Here is a 17,940-nt window from a genome sequence, read left to right as displayed (position 1 = left end):
ACCGTCACGGCGGCTCTACGAGTTGGAAATGCTCAGCTCCGAGTCTCACTCCGCTAATTGTAGTATTTCACTTCGCGGTGGTCTATTTCAGTCCGAATGTGTCGCCTTCGTGGGAACAGAAAAATCGACAGACCGCGCCGTAACATACAGCGTCATTGAAATAAGTCTCAAGAATACAAAAGCTCTCTGAGAAAGCACACCATCCGTCGTAGCCGTCTTCCCGGCAGTCGCAATAGTAGCCGTGGTCGTTGTTGTCGAGGACATCGATATACGACTGTTTTTTAGGTGACGAAAAAATCCGAAGACGCCGTCCATCGCCGCTTGACGACCTGACGTTCCTTCTTTTTCTGGTGGTCTGTCTGATCGCATACGCACAACGAGAACGGTAGACCGCGGATTGACTTCGAGGGAATTCCACCAGGTCCAGACGGAGGAGAACTTGGGAATTCGGCTTGCTTAGCTATTCACTTCCGCACGTATCCTTCTGAGTGGCACCTGCTGTGCATTCCGAAATTAGCCCATGCTCAGTGAGCGAGTACCATCCTTCCATTATTTCACTGATAAGCACTTCGTCTCTACTCCGAGTGGAATAACGCAGCGACCGAGTACTCGTCTACCAATCTACGATACTCGGAAGCGACGAATCCGATAATCATCGCTTCTTTCCCCTTTTCGTGGTCGCAGTAATGAATCCTTAGTGAGGTTCTGAGTGCTCTTCGCGATCTAAGCTCGGTCTCGCTGCTCGCCGACGTCTTCTCTGGAGATGGAAGGTACCTGATCCCGCCCGTCAGCGACCCAGTGACCTGTCTTGCATAACCTGGAACCATCTGCAAACCGGCCTCTTCAACCTGATCGTACTCAACCTGCTGGACTGACCCAGTTATAAGCTGACCTGGTTACCTCGCTCGAATCTGCCTCGGCTTCTTGAAGAGTTGTATCTGAGCTCGCTGAAGTCCAAGCAGGCACCATCCCAGCAGATGTTGCAGTCGCCGTTGCGAATGCACGCGTTGGATCGCCGCGGGCGATGTCGTAGCTCTTGACAGTGGACAAAAACTTGTCACCGTCGACGAGCCGCTCGAGACAGATGGAAACAAGCGAGAAGAGTGGAGGCGTCCGTCGTCCGAGCGAAAGTATAATTTTTTTAAATCCTAAGAATATTCGTGTCTAGTTGTGATGAGCGCTCATCTCAAAATCATGGGCCTTCGGCCAGACAAGGTAGCGAGCGAGTCGGGCTTCCTCAATCCGAATGTGGTGTGTTAGTGTGGCTGTCCGTGTGTGTGCGAGTGAGTGAGTGCGTTTGTGTCAGGTGGGGGCTGGTGAGAAAAACGCTCCCACGATGCTCCGCGATCATCTGCTGCTCTTGCTCCAATAGCACCTGACGTCCCGAACAAGAAAAAGAAGTCTAAGAGGGGGTGGGAAGTTCGCCAGCTGGTCAAGCTGCAATAAGAGAGACAAACACTCGCAAGCAAGCCGTCGGAATCGATATCGATAACGATGATGCTATCGCCCGAACGATATCTTTTCGCGTCTAGATAGTGACGATTTCGGTTTATTCCCTCGCGTGCGACTCTCCGATAGCATTTGGCCTCCGTCGAACAGCATCGGAAGCTACTCGATGTCGGGCTCCAGTCTTCCAACGTGGCGTATGACGCCGCTTGACGGCGGCGGCTTGAATGATTTCGGATCGATGGTCGAATGTTTCGTGAATATCACCTGTACTTTTTCTTCAGGTCTCCTTTCGGGGTTCTGTGACCTAAATGTGGAGGAGAGAGACCACGGGGGTTCAAGGGGCTCACAGCAAACACAGTGTGGGAACTAGGAAGGCAGCAGAAGCAGCGATCAGCCACGAACCTCACGAAAAAGCATTCGAAAACAAACCAGTTCATGGGCTTGCTTCGAGAATCATTCCCGATCGGACCGTTCATCAACAACATTTCTCTCTTATCATCGGGCCGCGGTCAGAGTCGAAACTGTTTCTCCGAGTCCGATTCTCGTCAAAGCGGAATCCGTGACCCGTTCTCTCCTCGGATCCATTAGAGTCCAATGATTAGGGACTGGTCAGCGGTTCTCCACAGACATAATATATGATATCTTGAGCACGGCCGTTTGTCAGCCACCTGACTAGAAAACCGGAATTTCTGAAATTGTGTCTTCGTTGAACGACAATCCAAGGGCCGTACATGTGAAGCCGACGCGATTGATTCTCGCGTGTGGGTTATGCATCATTATTCTCCGTGTAAAATCTATCCACCATGAGTTTCCTGAAGCCGAGTTCGCCTAGCTGAACCTAATCGTTGTGCACAATGGGACCTTCTGTCGGTAGTCCCAGAAAGGCTCTCGTGTCCTTGAGAGGAAGCGGTCCGTCGACGAAGTTCGGTGATTCGCTGCTTGTGACCGGTGACAGCATCGAGCTTCAACGATTGAAACTCCATGAAATTCAGAATGAAAGCCTGTCTGACTCGATCTCCGGAGGAAACAGCCCTGATATCCGAAGGGCGCCTAGCGGCTCCCCATCCGATCTAGTTTCTACTTTGGGATATTGATTTGCTCCTCCGACAGAAGCCGGATGATCGAGGAATCGAAGTCATGTCTTGATGCTTGAGACCTTTTTCCTCCGCGCGTCGTGACCTTCAACGTCTACAGCTCGTTCGGCCCCTCGACTGTTCGTCGGAGAGCCTCGGCTCGCCCGCCGCTCCTCCGAGACCCATCCGATCTCCGTGGATGAGCGCAAGAGATCTTTTCGCTAGTCTTGAAGCAAACCATATCTCAATTCTCTCGAAAAGGAAGAAACTGTAAACTCCATTGGAACCGTCCACGGCTCGCTTCGATATCTCAATCAGCGAGAAGCGAATAGCGGTCGCTCAAACCCGGGTAAGAGCTCGGGTAATCAAATCATCCCTTTGGATTTGGCTAGTGGAAGGTCTCCGAGCCAGGCCGTGAGCTTGGCGAGAGAAACGTTCACAGACTCTGATGTGGCTGGCAGCCTCATCAAGAGAAGAATGGCTTGCGTTCGACGGAAACTCACTAGAATTCAAATGAATAAGTCATGATGCGAGCAGTTACATGCTGGGTCGTGCCCTGTGTGAGGATGCCACTTCCAAGACTCGCGGACGCGATCAGTTCCAGGTAGCGGGCTACTCTCATTCCCACGCTACTCGACTCTCTGAGCCTCTGAAGTACGGGATCCGAATTCCGGAACAAGGAGAATGTTTTCGAAGACGCACACTGAACTTGGATAGGTCGATCTACTTGACGGGATGGGAAGCCAAGGATCCCCCTGAGGTGTGCATGTGTATTCCCGCTCTGTGAGCCTCATGCGAATGGCCCGAAGGAGCGGCTTGATCAGTCGCACTCCTAATTATTATGGAGCTTATCTCGAGTCTGTGGGAAGCAAAAGGTAACTTTGCGTGAACTGTCTCCGACCCCCCATTTCGGACCTTCCTGAAGGTTGGAGCAGCTAATTATCTCGTTTTGCGGAAGCACCAATCAGATTCCGAAAGAATCGCTGAGAACGGACGCGTAATACAGACTCTGTAGTTACAAATGAACAGATAACATGTTCCACCCAGAAGCGAACGGAAGCAGTCCATATCGTAAGTGTAGAACTTGTATCACACTTTGCCGGATATACAGATCCCGCTACGGATCCGGGCTGATAAAGGTACAAAGTACTACTAGGCTCACAATCAGTCATCATTAGTGCAGTCGTCACAAGAAGCAGGTCCGCTGTGGGCGCCTACTTCTCATGGCGAAGGAGGAGGGAAAACTTTCGGGAGTGCGTTCGTTGAAGGTATATGAAGTCCTGTTCTTTTCTTCACCTAATCTGCCTGAATCCACCACATAGTAGAAATAAGTCGTATGAGACGGGTCCGCTATAATACAGGACCAAGGATAACACTAGCCGAGGTATTCCTGTGTACTGGAAAGCGCATTTGCGCGGAGAATGTCATCCTACTTCGGTAGCGCTAAGACTCCGTCCGAGAGCGTCCCATCTTATATGATCGAAATCTCCCGAGCTCGGCCACTACTGTGAGTCTGCACGCCGTGCGACCCCGAGTGACTGAAGAAAACCCCGACGACGGTCGATCGTCCGCTTGCAGCTTGCTTCAAATACCTCTCAGCGAATTCGTGTTCGAACCTCAGCTTTGCTCCTTAGTCGAGTCACTGGGCAGACGAATGACAAGTGGTTCATTTATATCTACCACGCTCCTTTCGGAGACCGTTGTCTATCATTTTAGCTCGTGAATCCGAAGAAGGACCGGTCCAGCTTGAGAGCACATCGCCGTTTGGGAGGAGGTGGACGTTGGGTAAGAGTGGTCTGTTTTAAATCGAGGCGAGAAACAACGGTTTCAACGCCGAGAGCCACACTCGTAAAGAAGTGCCTGAGAACATCCCGATGACCTTCTCTGTGAACAGGTGAGGCTCGGATCGGCTAATTTTTATGGACGGCTTTCGATAAGGAACAAAAACTTCTAATGATCCGTGCGGCTTGGCATGAAAAACTCTAGAGGAAACACCAATAAAAAGTGGTTTCCACTAGAAAAAAGGTCGGATATGCTTCGACGGTCCACCTGCCTTCATGGCTGGCCCGGTCGAGAGCGATCGACACTCAGTGAGGTCTATCGACATCAGCTGCCTACTCCTCGCAGTTATCCCGAAGACCGACAAGAGCTCCTGAAGCAATTGCGCATCGACGAGCCATCGATGCGCTCCTTCACACAGAGCATATTATTTAGTCTTCCCTTGGAGGGGAATCGGAATGTTGCACTGCCACATCGCCGCCAGCCCGCTCTCCTGCCTGTCGCCCACCCGGAGAAGAAACTCCCGTGTCTCGAGATGCTCGAATCTGAAGATCTCGGGAATCTCGGAAGGCTCTTGAATGGACAGCCTCAGCTGATTTCCCTTTGCCATCCCTAGCTGCAGATGAGATATCCCGAGTCCGCGATGGAACGGGTTCCCGTGCGACGCGTATCTCATGTTAGTGTTTTCTCGCGGACTTCTGCCTCGATCGCAGCGTCAGCTTCTGAGCCTACTGAAGCTTGTCTTACTTCGCGCAGGTGGCCAGGCGTTCGCTGAGTCACTCCGAGATTTTTCCTTAATGAGACAAATCTACTTTAATGGAAGATCGCTGTGAAACAGTTGAAGTGACATAGAAATATTTAATGGAGCGTGAAGTTTCGATGAGAAGGATTTTTCTGCTGATTCATCGGGGGCTCCAATCGGCTATGCGAGCGACCGTCAGGCCCAAGGTTCCGAAGAGAGCACGGACAGGATCGAAGCCTCTCCTCGTCCTTACAGACCATCCGGATTCTTGTAGTCGCTGGGGTTCGTAATCCTCAGCGAGTTCGAAACTACCATGAGATGCCTGAGGCAGCATCTATGCTCAGGAGATTTGGGATAATTTTCTGCTGCCGGTCGCCGGTTTTCAGCCTGCGCGCGGTTTTTGATCCGCATTGGACGCGCATGGAGTTCGCTCAGGGAAGGAGCAACACGCGCTCCGCTGAATTTTGAACAAGGCCCGTCAATCGCGAGGAACGTAATTCAACGCGCGTGGAAGTCGGCCTGAAGTGCAGCGTTGCACGTCTCAGAAGACTTGGAGTCGACAATCACGTCGCTCCTTCTAGACTGCAGATGATTCTCGTCGCGATTATCGGTACGGCCACGCGTCGACTGCAGCTCGAGCAAGCCGACAACATTTCCGATCAGCTTCGAGGCGGAGGAGAACAGGGGACGACGATCACTTTTTTCAAACAACTCTCGAAGCTTTGGTGAAGGGAGCCTCTACAAATTATGGAGACGAATTCCTCGAGCACATGTTCAGTGTCGATATCGAAGAGAAAGAGATCTGAGAATTTCATTTATTGCGCAAGATGGCAGAAGAGGCTTCATGCACGAGAAGACCCTCGTCAGAACATTTCCTTACTAACAAATGCATCCCCCGTCTCATTCGGATTGATCGACAATATGCTGCAGACCTGCTTAAATCGGGATTGCAATTCCAAAAGCCTAGCATCGAGATCTTCTTCGGCATTCTCTCGCGGGAAACGCTCGCATGAGTTTATCAGTCTCTCCAGAGACAGAAGCTTCTTTCTGGCGGCGTCGGAACTTCCCCGGTCTGTTTCGGGGATTCGCTGGCAGAGGAGTATCGAGCGGTGGCACAGAGCGAAACCTCGGTAAAATCCAACTTTTCTTCCAATCTGCGAGCCCTTCAGCAGTCCGTGAGAATATCCCTCTCTGAAACCGGCCTCCTGACCCGCTGCGTACGCTGCCGAGTAGGCCGATTTTCGCCTCAGATCCTGTCTACGGAAAATATCATCGACAGCCTCGTTGAAGTCGAGGTCCATTTCCGAATACGAGGGCATCTGTAAGGGTGCTATCGAGCGGCATTCCTCGTTCCAGAACAATCTCAAAACTCTCGTCGCTGGATGCTACAAAAGAATAGATTTTCCTATTAAGTAGGTCTCAATTCTCGACTTGTCGTAATGTTTATATACACATTTATTGATTCAAACAAAGAACTTGACGCCTTCATCGTCGCCGATCAGTTCGGCTCGGCCCTGTTCCTCCAAACATTTGAGGAAAACTTTCAAAACTCTGATGTCTAACCCATAGAATTCCTCTTTCGTGGTATCGTCGCCCTGAACGAGCTCGAACAGAGTGCACACACTGTTCGTTAGACCAGCCTCGATGGCGAAATCATGTAAGAGCTTTGCCCATTCTTCGAGGCTACGCCAAAGCACTAGAATGCTGTTCTGCCCGTCTAACCATTGTGCTTTACCGTTATCCGTCATGTATTGCGCAACTTCGAGTACAGCGTCGGAACTGAGTTTACGCTTGAGGGTTTTGTTATTGAATAGGTCAGAGGCCTCAGCGTCCCCAAGGTTCAGGATTGTAATTTTGTGGAACTGACAGTAGGCGCAGATCAGAGATGTCCACGAGTCCATTTGTTTTGCCCGCGTCGTAGAATTTGGTTGCACAGTGAAGAACGGCGGGAAGGAATATTCCCAGGGCCAAGTAAAGCCAGACATGACGATGAGTGACTAAACTTACATGAGAGGGTCGGCAGCGAGACGTCAACCTGGGAGAAGAAAAACTGCGTTCGAATAGAGAATTCCAATATTCTCCATGACTGGATGACATGACAAACATGATCACGATGCATTTGGTAATGAGGTATGACGGAACATTATCTATCTCCTACAAATTTCTGGACGAAGTTCGGAGATCTCTAGGCCGCCGCCAAACTTCGGAGTAATTCTCGTGATTGGCTCATTGTCAACCGCGGATATTACATCCGAGTAGTCTTCCGGAAGCCCTCGAGAAGTTCTTCTCACCTGAGTTTTCCACGAAAAGAGAAATGAGATGAAGTCACGTACACAGGCTGACTACTCTCGTGATCGTCTCAAGCGCTTCGAAGACTTTTCGAACAAGCTCTCCCGGAATGAGATGTTGTCGTGGAGCTGACAGCTGATCCGCGGCCTTGATATGGGTGATCCGGAATACCGATTCAAGATGGAAGATCGCGTCGTAATAATTGTGCGAACTCCGTCTCAGCTGTAGTTGCGAATGCGTGAGATCGACGGACGCTGCGAGAAGGGGAGGTGTAACTTGTGTCTCCGGCGTTCTCCAGCTGATGATACACACACCACTCACGCTACAACAGCAACCAACAACAACATCAACAGACAGACGTCAACCATCTTGAATTCCGACGGCGCCAAACTTCGCTCGTAATTGTGCGAGAATATCATTTCCGCCCATCTCCGACGGTCTGATGATACAGGAACAACTTTCCCGGCCGACGGAGGATCGTTCCGAGTGCCTATCAAACGTCAGATGAGGACTCGTCAATCGAATGAACTCATAACTACGATTGCGCGAACTACTGAGGCACTCAGAGATTCAGAGGCTGCCCTCAAGAGTCTGGGGCAATTTTCATTCGGCCGCAATCCTTTGCCCTTGAGAATTGTCTGTGAGATGAGTCCGTCTCTTTTTCCTGGGGAAGTAGATGCCATACTGGCATCGGAACTCGCGAATCTTCCAGCGGGGAACCACAGGCGCGCCTTGGTAGATCGGGTATCCGAAAATTTTAGTGCTTCCCAGCAGGGGCAGGAGAAAGCCCTCGAGATTGCCATTGATTCCTATCAGCCCGGCCAGAGAGTTTCGGTACAAGGTAGCCTGAGAGCTGGGGGAGAAATGGTGATGGACGCAACAGCGGGCGTGTTCAACGAAACTTGTCGGTCAACCAGATTCCGTTGAAAGACGATCCAACCCGAATACGGTGAGAGTAACTTGTGCTCATCCTCGCGCCAGGAGATCAGCCTGCTCCTTCCACTAAGCGAGGCCGCTCTCATACCGCTTCAGAGGCGGCAGGAAATTTCTTCGTGCCAAGTCGTTAAGTTCTTCCTCCTTAAAAGGAGATCATCATCTCCAGCATCCGGTGAGAGAGCTGTTCTCGTATGGTTGTTGTTCGTACACATTCGTCTGCAACCGATGGACCTCCTCTGAAACTACCTCCACAGCATATCGTGATTCAAGCGTTTCCTTTCTCTACTCGGAGAGTCAGGAATTTCGGGTCTAAACTGTTGGAGTGAGATGTGCGCCTAATTCCCCGTGGAGGAACTGAGTCGATTACGAGGTTCCGCTGCCCCGCCGCCGGAGAAGAACCCTTGTAGCGAATTCCTGAGAAAGAGCAGACGCCCTCCGAGTGGTTTCGTATTCAGAAGCTAAGAGCACCACCAGTGCAATTCTATTCCGGGACAATCGCCCCTGCTGGAGGCGAAGCGTTCTCTGTATCAAGTGACGCATCTGGCCAAAGTCCCCACTACCTTATCGTGCGCTAATCTGGCGAAGTGAAGTCGGAGTAATGAGCGAGAACCTTCGGTTCGGGGAACGCAATGAAGAGTTCCGCGAAAATCGGCTAGGATTACTTGTTTAGAAATTCAGACGAGTCGCTTCATCGTCACGACGACGGACTCCGACTGGCGGCAACATGAAACGGAAAAGGAATTCCATGCTGGATCTCCTGACCCAGAGACAACTGCACCCAGGCAGAGCTAGGACCGAACTCCAGGAGTATGCCGAGGACAAGGCAGCGCATTTCGAAATGGAGGAAATGCCTTGCAAACTGCCTGTGAGCGTGAGATCGACGTTCCTGATGTGCTTTTCACCGAATGGATCTCGGGTTGCCTCGACCCATGGCGACCATAGGATATACGTGTGTAAAGTGACGACTGGTGAGCTGCTGAAAACCCTCGAGGGACATCCACGAACTCCTTGGTGCCTGGCCTTCCATCCAACCTGTAACGACCTGCTTGCGAGTGGCTGCCTTGGGGGTGAAGTGCGTGTTTGGGACCTCAGCGGTGGAGGCTCCGAGGTTTGGGTCTGCCCAGAAAGATCCGTGATAACATCGCTCACTTTCCATCCGACGGAGAATTTCATCGCTCTCTCAACGGTCAACAGGGTACACTTTTGGGATTGGAGTAAACCAGAACCGTTCGTCACGACGAAAACAAACTCAGAGAGAGAAAAAGTGAGACTGGTTCGCTTCACGCCCCGAGGTGACTATCTCCTCACGGGCATAACGAATGCCTTCACCGAACGACCCCAACCCCATCGACGTAATTCCACTCTGCATAGACTGATGACCATGTACAATCGGATGACCGACATGTTCCCCGGTCTCCAGGAATCTACAGTTCAACGTCGAATAGCCCGTCGAGGAGGCGTCCGAATGGTCAACACGGACGATCTGCTCGAAATGCTACAAAGACCGAACATCGAACGGAATCTTTCGATGTATCTGCGCCAGTGGTCGGACCGAACGCGTTCAGGATCTGCAGGGGCTCAGGAGCGAGAAGAACATCCCATCAGCCGTTTGTTTCGAATCATGGATTCGAGACGACCGTCTTCCTATCCGGCGGAGAATGCGCCGGAATCACCGGCAAACATCCCTGGCTCGACCTCCGGAAATTCCTCGTCGACGACGAGATCTTCGCGAGCCACGGCGGCCTCGTCAGTCGCCGGAGCAGCAGAAGCAGCATCCGGTTCTCGTCAGGGCATGCCGTCGACGTCCCATTCGCATCCGCCACCTCAAGCGCGTAAGCGTCCTCAGCCGACTCCTCAGTATCCTCCGCCACGCGCTCCTTCGACTACTCCCCCGGATTCTACATTTATGACCGCGTCGAGTTTCACTTCTCGAGTGACCCCGACGCCTACCTCAACGTTCACAACGACGTCATCCACGCAGACCTCAGCGCCTTCGTCATCTTCGTCTTCCAGCCCAGACCAGAGCAGCCGAGCGACAGACGGCGGCAGTCGGAGTCGGGGTGAGGGGCCCGACCTATGGTGGACCTTCAACCAACTGCGTATGCTCTGCACCCGCCTCGAACTTCGGATGATGCGCCATGGAGAGTATTTTCCAGGACGACCGGCCGGCGCAGCATCGGCCACGACCTCGACCGCATCCTCGGCGGCAGCATCGTCATCGGCGGCGGCGGCGATGTCTGAGCCTCGGATGGCATCGGGAACGGCCACGCCGACTCGGCTAAGCTCACCCATGATGGCACCTCTGTTCTCCAGTAGTCCGCCGGGACAGTCGTCAACGTCTAGGATCTCGTCCGGGTCAATGACACCGCCTCCCCCGCCGCCGCCACCGCGTACGCGAACGCGTACCTTCAGTGCGTCGTCGGATCCTGCCGAAAATAGTCAACATATTCCAATTTCCCTCGTACACCTCCTGAACCGACTCCAGGAAAGCTTGCAATCGCTCAGTGATGCCACTGCTCGACAGGGCATCATAGCGGCCAGACGTCAGATCCGGGAAGTCCGTATCCGTATTTCGGACATTCTCGAGCGTCTGGAAAACGTGAGCGAGTACCGCGAACGACTGCGGAGTCTGCGGGCTCAAATCGTTCGAGCCGCCGCGAGAATGTACGATCCTGGTGATGAAGAAGAGCCGGCGATGTCGGTTTCGAGTCCTCAGTGGGATCTCGCCTACTGCGTTTGGCTCGTCGACATGTCGCTGCGGTTGACCAATGAAATGCAACGTCTCCTAACAGCTGATTACCGCTTGATTCGTTTCCACTCGCGGCGCTCGGCTCGTCGTGCACGGTACGAATACGAGCGCGCGGCTTCGGGATCGACGCCTGCATCGGCGAACTTGCTCACGATCGAATCGAGTGATTCCGAGAGTGATTCAGACAACGAAGCCGGTCCCTCGAACATCCCGCCCTTCCCTCCTCCACCCTTCCGACCCCCTCCCAACTACCTTCCTAGATATGCGGGCCCGGGGCTGGGAGCTGGGCTCATAACTCATCGGATTCAGTATTGGTGCATCAATCAAAAAGAACCAATACCGCAGATATCGGATCCTGAAGCGCAACTCGTGGTTGCAACATGCAAAATACACAACGATGGATCTGTCGATGTGTCACCTTGCGGTCAGCTGCTGGTCGCTCTCGTTCCCGATACAAGCGGTGTCACGCTGTCAGTGTTCTCTTTGAACGCGGCGTCGATGGGCCAAGTTCTCTATACTTGGGGTTTCGGACCGAATGCCGTATCGCTCAGTTTCTCGCCTCTGTCGCGATACGTGGTCGTCGGATTGGCCTCTTCGCGCTATATGTCGCCGCAGCGGGAAGTTGTGACGCAGATCTTCCGATTAGGCGAGCGACCCACCAACGGACAAACGGGGAGCTCACTCCTCGAGCATGTGGCCAACATGAGTCAGCCGCTGCTTGGAGCTCACGCCTCGCAGCAACTCATCTCACTCAATTGCGTCAGATGGTTACCGAATCCCGGCGAAGGTTTAGTCTACGGAACCAATAGGGGGACCCTTTGCATTTGTCGTCCGCTCTGCTCATTTTGCCACGAGTGTTCAAGTGATGGGGCATCGTCGAGCGACGGAGTATCCTCGCGCTCGAGATCAACGCGCCGAGATTCTTCGTTCCAGTCATTGTCATTGCATATCGAAGAAACCGCAACGAGGCACGCATTGCTGGGGCGCAGACCGAGTTTTTAGTCTCACGGGTGTCCAGCCCTCCGGAACCGTGTCTCCGTTCGGTGGGCAAGAGCGGGAGCGTGAGCGAAACGAATTAGGGAATGAATGTGCTGCTTTATGAATATATACAGCATTCTTGCATGATCACACACAAAACAAATTGAGTAAGGATCATATATACGAGAAAAATATATATACATATATATCTACACGATTCTCCTTTTCGAGGGAATTTCCACCCAAACGTATGTGAACAAGAATCTTCTATCTTTTGTAATACTGTTTGTGAGATGGATGAAACAAATGCAATAAATCGAGCCGGAAAAACTTGACGGTACAGCGAGATCCTCGAGGATCGGAAAAAACTCCGTCACGGCATTCGCATCGGAATGTCTTCCTCATTCCGTTTTCGTGACTTTCATCCACGGAGCGGATAGGTTGAGCTGTGGCAACGAACAAGCAATCGCATTACTGCGGAATGAAGCCTGCAATGGGTACGGAGGGTTTAAGTTGAATAAAAGCCTTAAACCATATGGTTCCGGTGTCTTTGTTTCGCTGCGCTTCGGACCCTTAGCCCCTACCGAGAGTCCCGCCTAACTAGCTTCCCTTACGGTGCGCCGTATGAAAGAGCCCGAATTGACTCATAGCAGCAGCAGAAATGAGATACTGACTCAGGCAACCCCATTCGGATGATCTGTAGAATGAAGGGGGGAAGCAAGCGAGAACACCGTGTTGTAATCAGAGAGATTTATTTTTCCAGAAGAATGAGTATGAAACTTGTTCTTGAGACCCCCCGGCAAGCGAGTCAAACCGCATGAAGGAACAAATCGACTCGGAGAGATCGTCCTCGAGGCCCCACCATGAAGCGGAAATCACAAGTAAGAATGATGGATCACATTTCGACTCATCATCGACAGCGGATTCGTGATTTCCCGAGCTCTGCACGCTTCCAAAGTAGAGGAGCAGTACAGAATCGTTGCACCGATTCCTTCACGCCTATGGTAGAAGGATGTGACCCTCATGATCATAAAGCTCGACCATCGGAGCTCCTTCGCTATAATCGATGCTCCAGTGTCTCTTCACCACAACCAATCTATCCTTGAGCGCGTTGAGGTTCAATTGCCGATCCGATCGTATTGAAACTTCCACCGCAGCTTCTGGTATGTGGAGGAGATTGGCTGGGCATTTGTAGGTTTTCAACACGGGACTCAGGATCTCGATTCCTGGAAGGGGAGCATCGTAGCATTATTGTCGCACTCTCGACACTCGGCGAGAATGCTACCCAAAACGGTCTACTCACCCGCGTCGACTAGCAACAGCTTGTATTTGCCAGGCAGCGGACGTCCGACGATCCGAGCTCGTTTCCAAGGACTGGGGTCCTTGTCCAAGAATGCTAGCGCGGGAGCTCCCCGCCTCACAGCATATAGGTTCTTGAGTTGGTCCCTGTCGACGAGCACTCGATCCAGGCGTTCTTTCAGATCGACGAGAAGCAGTGTGACGCTGTACTTCGAGGAGTCGGTTCTCTCGGCAGCGACAACTATCGCGTCCATATACTCGGACTCGGCACTGCACGGTATCACGATCGGGTTCCTCAGGAAACGATCCGTTGGGACGGTGACCACTCCCTTCATGTTGAGCTGCTTGATCACGTTACCGGATTTATTACGCAACGTGGCTTCATAGCAGAACTCCCCAGGGATGACATCGTCAGGATGCGAGTACGATAAAGTGCAGCGAAGGGTTCCCGCTGAGGGGCGAAATCTGATTTTAGTCAATCAAGTCATCCTGACCGAATGGGATGAAGAGCAGACAACAAGTACAGATCCATCGTTGTAGAGGACGCTCTCCCAATGACTATACTTACCGAAGATTTCGGAGACGATCCTCGCATCGAACGCCAAGTCGTCGGCTCTCAGCTTGAGTATCTTAGCATAGCCCGGGATCTCCCCGAGGTCGAGTTCTGCAGGCAATTCGAAAAGACTCGATAGAGGTAATTTCACTTTGATCCCGCTGTCGACGAGGAACAACTTGAACAGTTTCACGGCTCGGTTGTAATGCATGACTTTCGCCCTCCGGAAACGTGGTGGCTCCGTTTCGAGTCTCGCAACCACTGCGGAGCCGAGTCGCAGGTTTGCGGAGGCTACAGGCCGGAGATCGGGGGCTTGATTTCTCAAGGTCTCGCCGACACTCTTCGAGAGCGCCAGTGAACGGCTCTTCACAACGCAGACCTGCAAGAGGAATCGGAGTTCTCAGCCGCGTGCGTGAGTTCTGTGGAGAGCGGATGCAGGCACAGGCCTAAACCTTCCGATCACTCTTCGGGAAGTGGAATGGATTATTATTTGATCATTATGCGTAGGCCAACTCATCTCTCGAGACTAACTTTGGTGGCGCGATGCACCGACGTCACAACAACGTCGAAGCTCCTGTCAGCACAAGGATCCTCCAGGTCCCTGACATCATTGAGATCGAAATCGATGATTTTCTCACTGCTCATCGAGATCGGCGATGAGCGCAAGGACTCATTCTGATCACGGTCGCTCATATTTTTCTGAGGGCTGACCGAGGGAACTGTTTTCCCTCGAATTTTCCCATTTTCTGTGTACAAGATGAGGTCGATTTCCTGTCCTTGGCTGTAGGGGAAAATCCCATCCAGCGTACAAGCGGCACGGACGAACCTCTCCAAGGTTTTCGGTAGGGGAACCAACTGATTGCCGGGAACCACGAAAGTGCAGCCGTAATCGATGCAGGCGACCAGGAACTGACCGCCGACCTCCTCTAGGATTTCAGCTCGGCGACGATAATCGTCCCGATTCAGAATGACGAGATCCCCGACTCCTAGCGGGGCGGGCTCCAAGTTCGGATAACTGTCTAAGAAAGCTTTCATTTCCTGTTCGATCAGGTGGAAGTGATTCAGATCGAAGCGACTCAACTGGACCATCATTCCAAGATCCGTTTTCTCGCTAACGAAGACTTTCTCAGGTACGGATGTGAATTCGGGATATCCGACGGCAGAGGCGGTTTCGTATGGTACCGTCAGTGGGCGTCGAGGCTTGCCTCCACTCGACAGCGCTCCATAGAGTGCCGCATGGTCCGGATCAGGCCCCTTAAGCGGATGGTATGCCATTTGTGCGCTAAGTTTCACTGGCTCCTTGATTCCGGGTTCGAAGTCGGCTGAACTCGCCCCGACCGGACTTCGTGCCGAGCAGGACTCCAGCGCTTCTTGGACTGGATCACATCCGAGAACGATTTCGAATACCTTGCCGGTCGGCATTTCTCCGATATCAAGCTCCCGAGCGATCCTTGTTGATGCCCGTGTAGCAGGTTCGAGAGCCTCAGGCTTTGTTGAGATGTTGTGATTGAAATCCTCCTTCTCGAATTTGTGTTGGATCCTTGTCGCAGGCTGCTCAGGGTCTCGATAAGACTCTGCGCGATTCCCGTTCCCGGAAATCCCGTCACTAGTTCCGCTTTGGGATTGAATAGCTTTCGTTCCTCCGACGGCGGATTCGTTCGGTGAGGTGTTCAAGGTGGCTACTTGATCATTACTGTGATTATTCGAGGTTTCTTCCGCTTCACTGGTCAGGTCGAATTCATAGACATCGTAACAGTCTGTGTGCGTTTTCTTCTTGATATTCCTTGCGATGAAACTTTCCTTCGGAAGGGCACTCACTTGAGATTCTCTCAAGGAGCAACGCATCCCGATCGAGGGGAAGTGGATAAATTCGCTCGGTAGATGTCGAATTTTATTCTTCTCAACGGTGTCCACGAGGCCGAAATCCACTTGATACACCTCGACTCTTCCACCGTCGAGCTTCGAAACCACTCCTCGATAGAAACCGTCTCCGAGGTCGATGCCAACAAGATCTCCAACGGCGAAGACATCGACCGGTTCTATCGGGGCATTTTCTTTGAGGTTCTCAGTGAGCTTCTCGTTCAATGAATTCATCTCCTCGACGGTATACTGACCAAGTTGAAATCCGGCGTACATCCCTTGAAGAGCGGACGTATAGAGTGTTTGCTCCTTGTCATTGAACTCCAATGGAGGATAAGTTGCCTTCATCTTGTCATTCTTACAGCTCCGATCGCCGTCGCCGGCCGCATCTGCTACGTACTTCCTAACAGTGTATATGGGCAGCCCGAATTCGTCCTGGTAACTGGATTCGATCTTCAGCGTCAGTTCTTCTTCGATCTCCACAGGCTCATCTATCGAACAGGTGACGGCTGCCCACGGATGCTCGGTGAAGCGCCCTGGAGTCAATTCAATCAGCTCGTCAACTCCTACTTTGATTTCCGAACAGTAGTCCGTGTAGACTAAGCTCGCTTCTCGTCCATCGATCGACATCACGAAAGCCCGACAGTATTGGGAGCCAAACGGGGCAATGACGAATTGGCCTGCTTGGACGTCACTGGCTTTCTTACGATTACTCGCGTCGCCGTAAAACGCGTCGAGCTCATTCTCGAGCGCCAAGACATCGAAGCGCGACAATTGTACTGCCCGAAGAGGGCTATGCTCGGGAACGTCTGAAACCACAACTTTCTCGATATCGTTCAAATCAGGCTGAGGGATTCGCGCTGCTCGCGGAGCTTTTTTCCCGCCGCCACAGTTGCCGATCGTATCAGGGGGCGATTGAGTGTCCAACGACTTCGACCCTTCTATTGCATCGGCCGCCGCCAGCTCGCTCTCCGTCACGAGCGTCGTTGCTCCATCCTGAGCGAGGGCGAGATTTTCTCTCGGTTCCGGTGCTTTCTCCGGTACCAATTCAGGTCTACTCACTGGGAGTCGCAGTGCTTCGTCGCCCGAGATGGGTGCTTGACGTGTACCGTTTTCGGGCGCTGGCCTCTCGCCCGAGTCGGACTTCGGCCCGTTTCCAGGCGCTGGCATTTCGCCCGCATCGGGCTTCGGTCCGTTTGCGAGCACGGATACCGCTCGGCTATCCGCAGCTGAATCAGCCCCATGCTCGCTCGCAGACATCGGTCCGCCCTCCATGACAGGCTTGGCTTGTCCCTCCACAATGAGCGTCGATGACTCTTGCATGGCGGACGCCGATTTCTCGGGAACGTATCGTTGCACTTGGAAGACCTTCGATCGCTCTGAGAGGCCGCTGAAGTCGCTCAGTCGTCCATGGAAATATCGTCTGCCACTCAATTCAATCGGTTCAATGCCACTGAAATGGGCTGAAGCATAGCTGGTGACCTCGATGTCATTCTTCAGAAGGATTTGGATTCCGATTCGTTCCCGAAAGGTGCACAACTCCTGGTCTAGAGGGTATATCTCTTGCTTTGGGAAAAGTTCCATCGTTCCGAAGTCTACCAGATCCAATAAGCAGTCGGCGTCTCTTACTTCGAGAATTTCAGCACGGCTGAAAAAACCGTCGAAGGTAACGTATGCCTTGTCTCCTGGATCGAAAGATGTCTTGGGTTCAGCGCTGGCCGTTGAAGCAATTTGTTCGTGAATATCATGCAAGTATTCCACCGGATACTTGCACAGCTGTGCGCCGATCGGCTTTCCCGAGAGCAGAGCTGCGTCGCAGCTGTAGATGAAAATCGGCTCATCCTCAGCTAATTCCGGATACCTGAACTCAGCCATCTGGAAGCGAAAACGATTTTTTAAGTCAGAGCTGGAAGTGATTCTCGGCTAAGGATGAACATGAGTTTCATAACGCCTAATGCCCGGAATAACGATGAGTAAAAAGTAGGGATTGGGCTTGGCATTTCAATCTATCTCGGGAGAATATCCTTGCTCAGACATGATATATCAAAGAATCGTCTCGGGCCCCTTCTGTCGTATGAGATTGCCCCGAGTGCTTGGTCAATATCTTTTTTGAATTTTAGCGAGGAAAGTGGGAATCGCGTTGAGGCGTGGACTCTCTGGGATTTCCCTTGTGCGATTCACCATCTCTCCGTCGACCGATCTCGCTCAACTTTCCCGCAGATCCTTCGGGCCT

At 52.3% G+C, this 17,940-nt stretch overlaps 2 protein-coding genes across 2 annotated transcripts; one reads left to right on the top strand and one right to left on the bottom strand.

Moving 5' to 3' along the window:
* Positions 1-6,494: 6,494 nt before the first annotated feature.
* Positions 6,495-7,508, bottom strand: Vps25 (vacuolar protein sorting 25). The gene is made up of 2 exons (XM_003747610.2): positions 7,335-7,508; positions 6,495-7,078 (listed from the first exon to the last, which is right to left on the bottom strand). Exon 2 carries the CDS (start codon positions 7,026-7,028, stop codon positions 6,507-6,509), a length of 522 nt encoding a protein of 173 aa, XP_003747658.1. The 5' UTR covers positions 7,029-7,078; positions 7,335-7,508; the 3' UTR covers positions 6,495-6,506.
* Positions 7,509-8,992: 1,484 nt separating this feature from the next.
* Positions 8,993-12,019, top strand: LOC100899768 (activating molecule in BECN1-regulated autophagy protein 1-like). Its single transcript, XM_018641130.1, has one exon. The coding sequence runs from the start codon at positions 8,993-8,995 to the stop codon at positions 12,017-12,019; it is 3,027 nt and encodes a 1,008-aa protein (XP_018496646.1).
* The last annotated feature ends 5,921 nt before the right edge of the window (positions 12,020-17,940 follow it).

This window comes from Galendromus occidentalis, unplaced genomic scaffold, assembly GCF_000255335.2.
Source record: "Galendromus occidentalis unplaced genomic scaffold, Mocc_1.1 scf7180000077524, whole genome shotgun sequence".
NCBI classification, from domain to species: Eukaryota; Metazoa; Arthropoda; class Arachnida; order Mesostigmata; family Phytoseiidae; genus Galendromus; species Galendromus occidentalis.
Note: the sequence above shows the minus strand (reverse complement) of the source record. Positions and strands in the feature narration are given on the sequence as shown.

What these genes read in the sequence shown, in the direction of transcription:
- Vps25 (XM_003747610.2), bottom strand. Translation starts at nt 7,028, where the DNA reads ATGTCTGGCTTTACTTGGCCCTGGGAATATTCCTTCCCGCCGTTCTTC.
- LOC100899768 (XM_018641130.1), top strand. Translation starts at nt 8,993, where the DNA reads ATGAAACGGAAAAGGAATTCCATGCTGGATCTCCTGACCCAGAGACAA.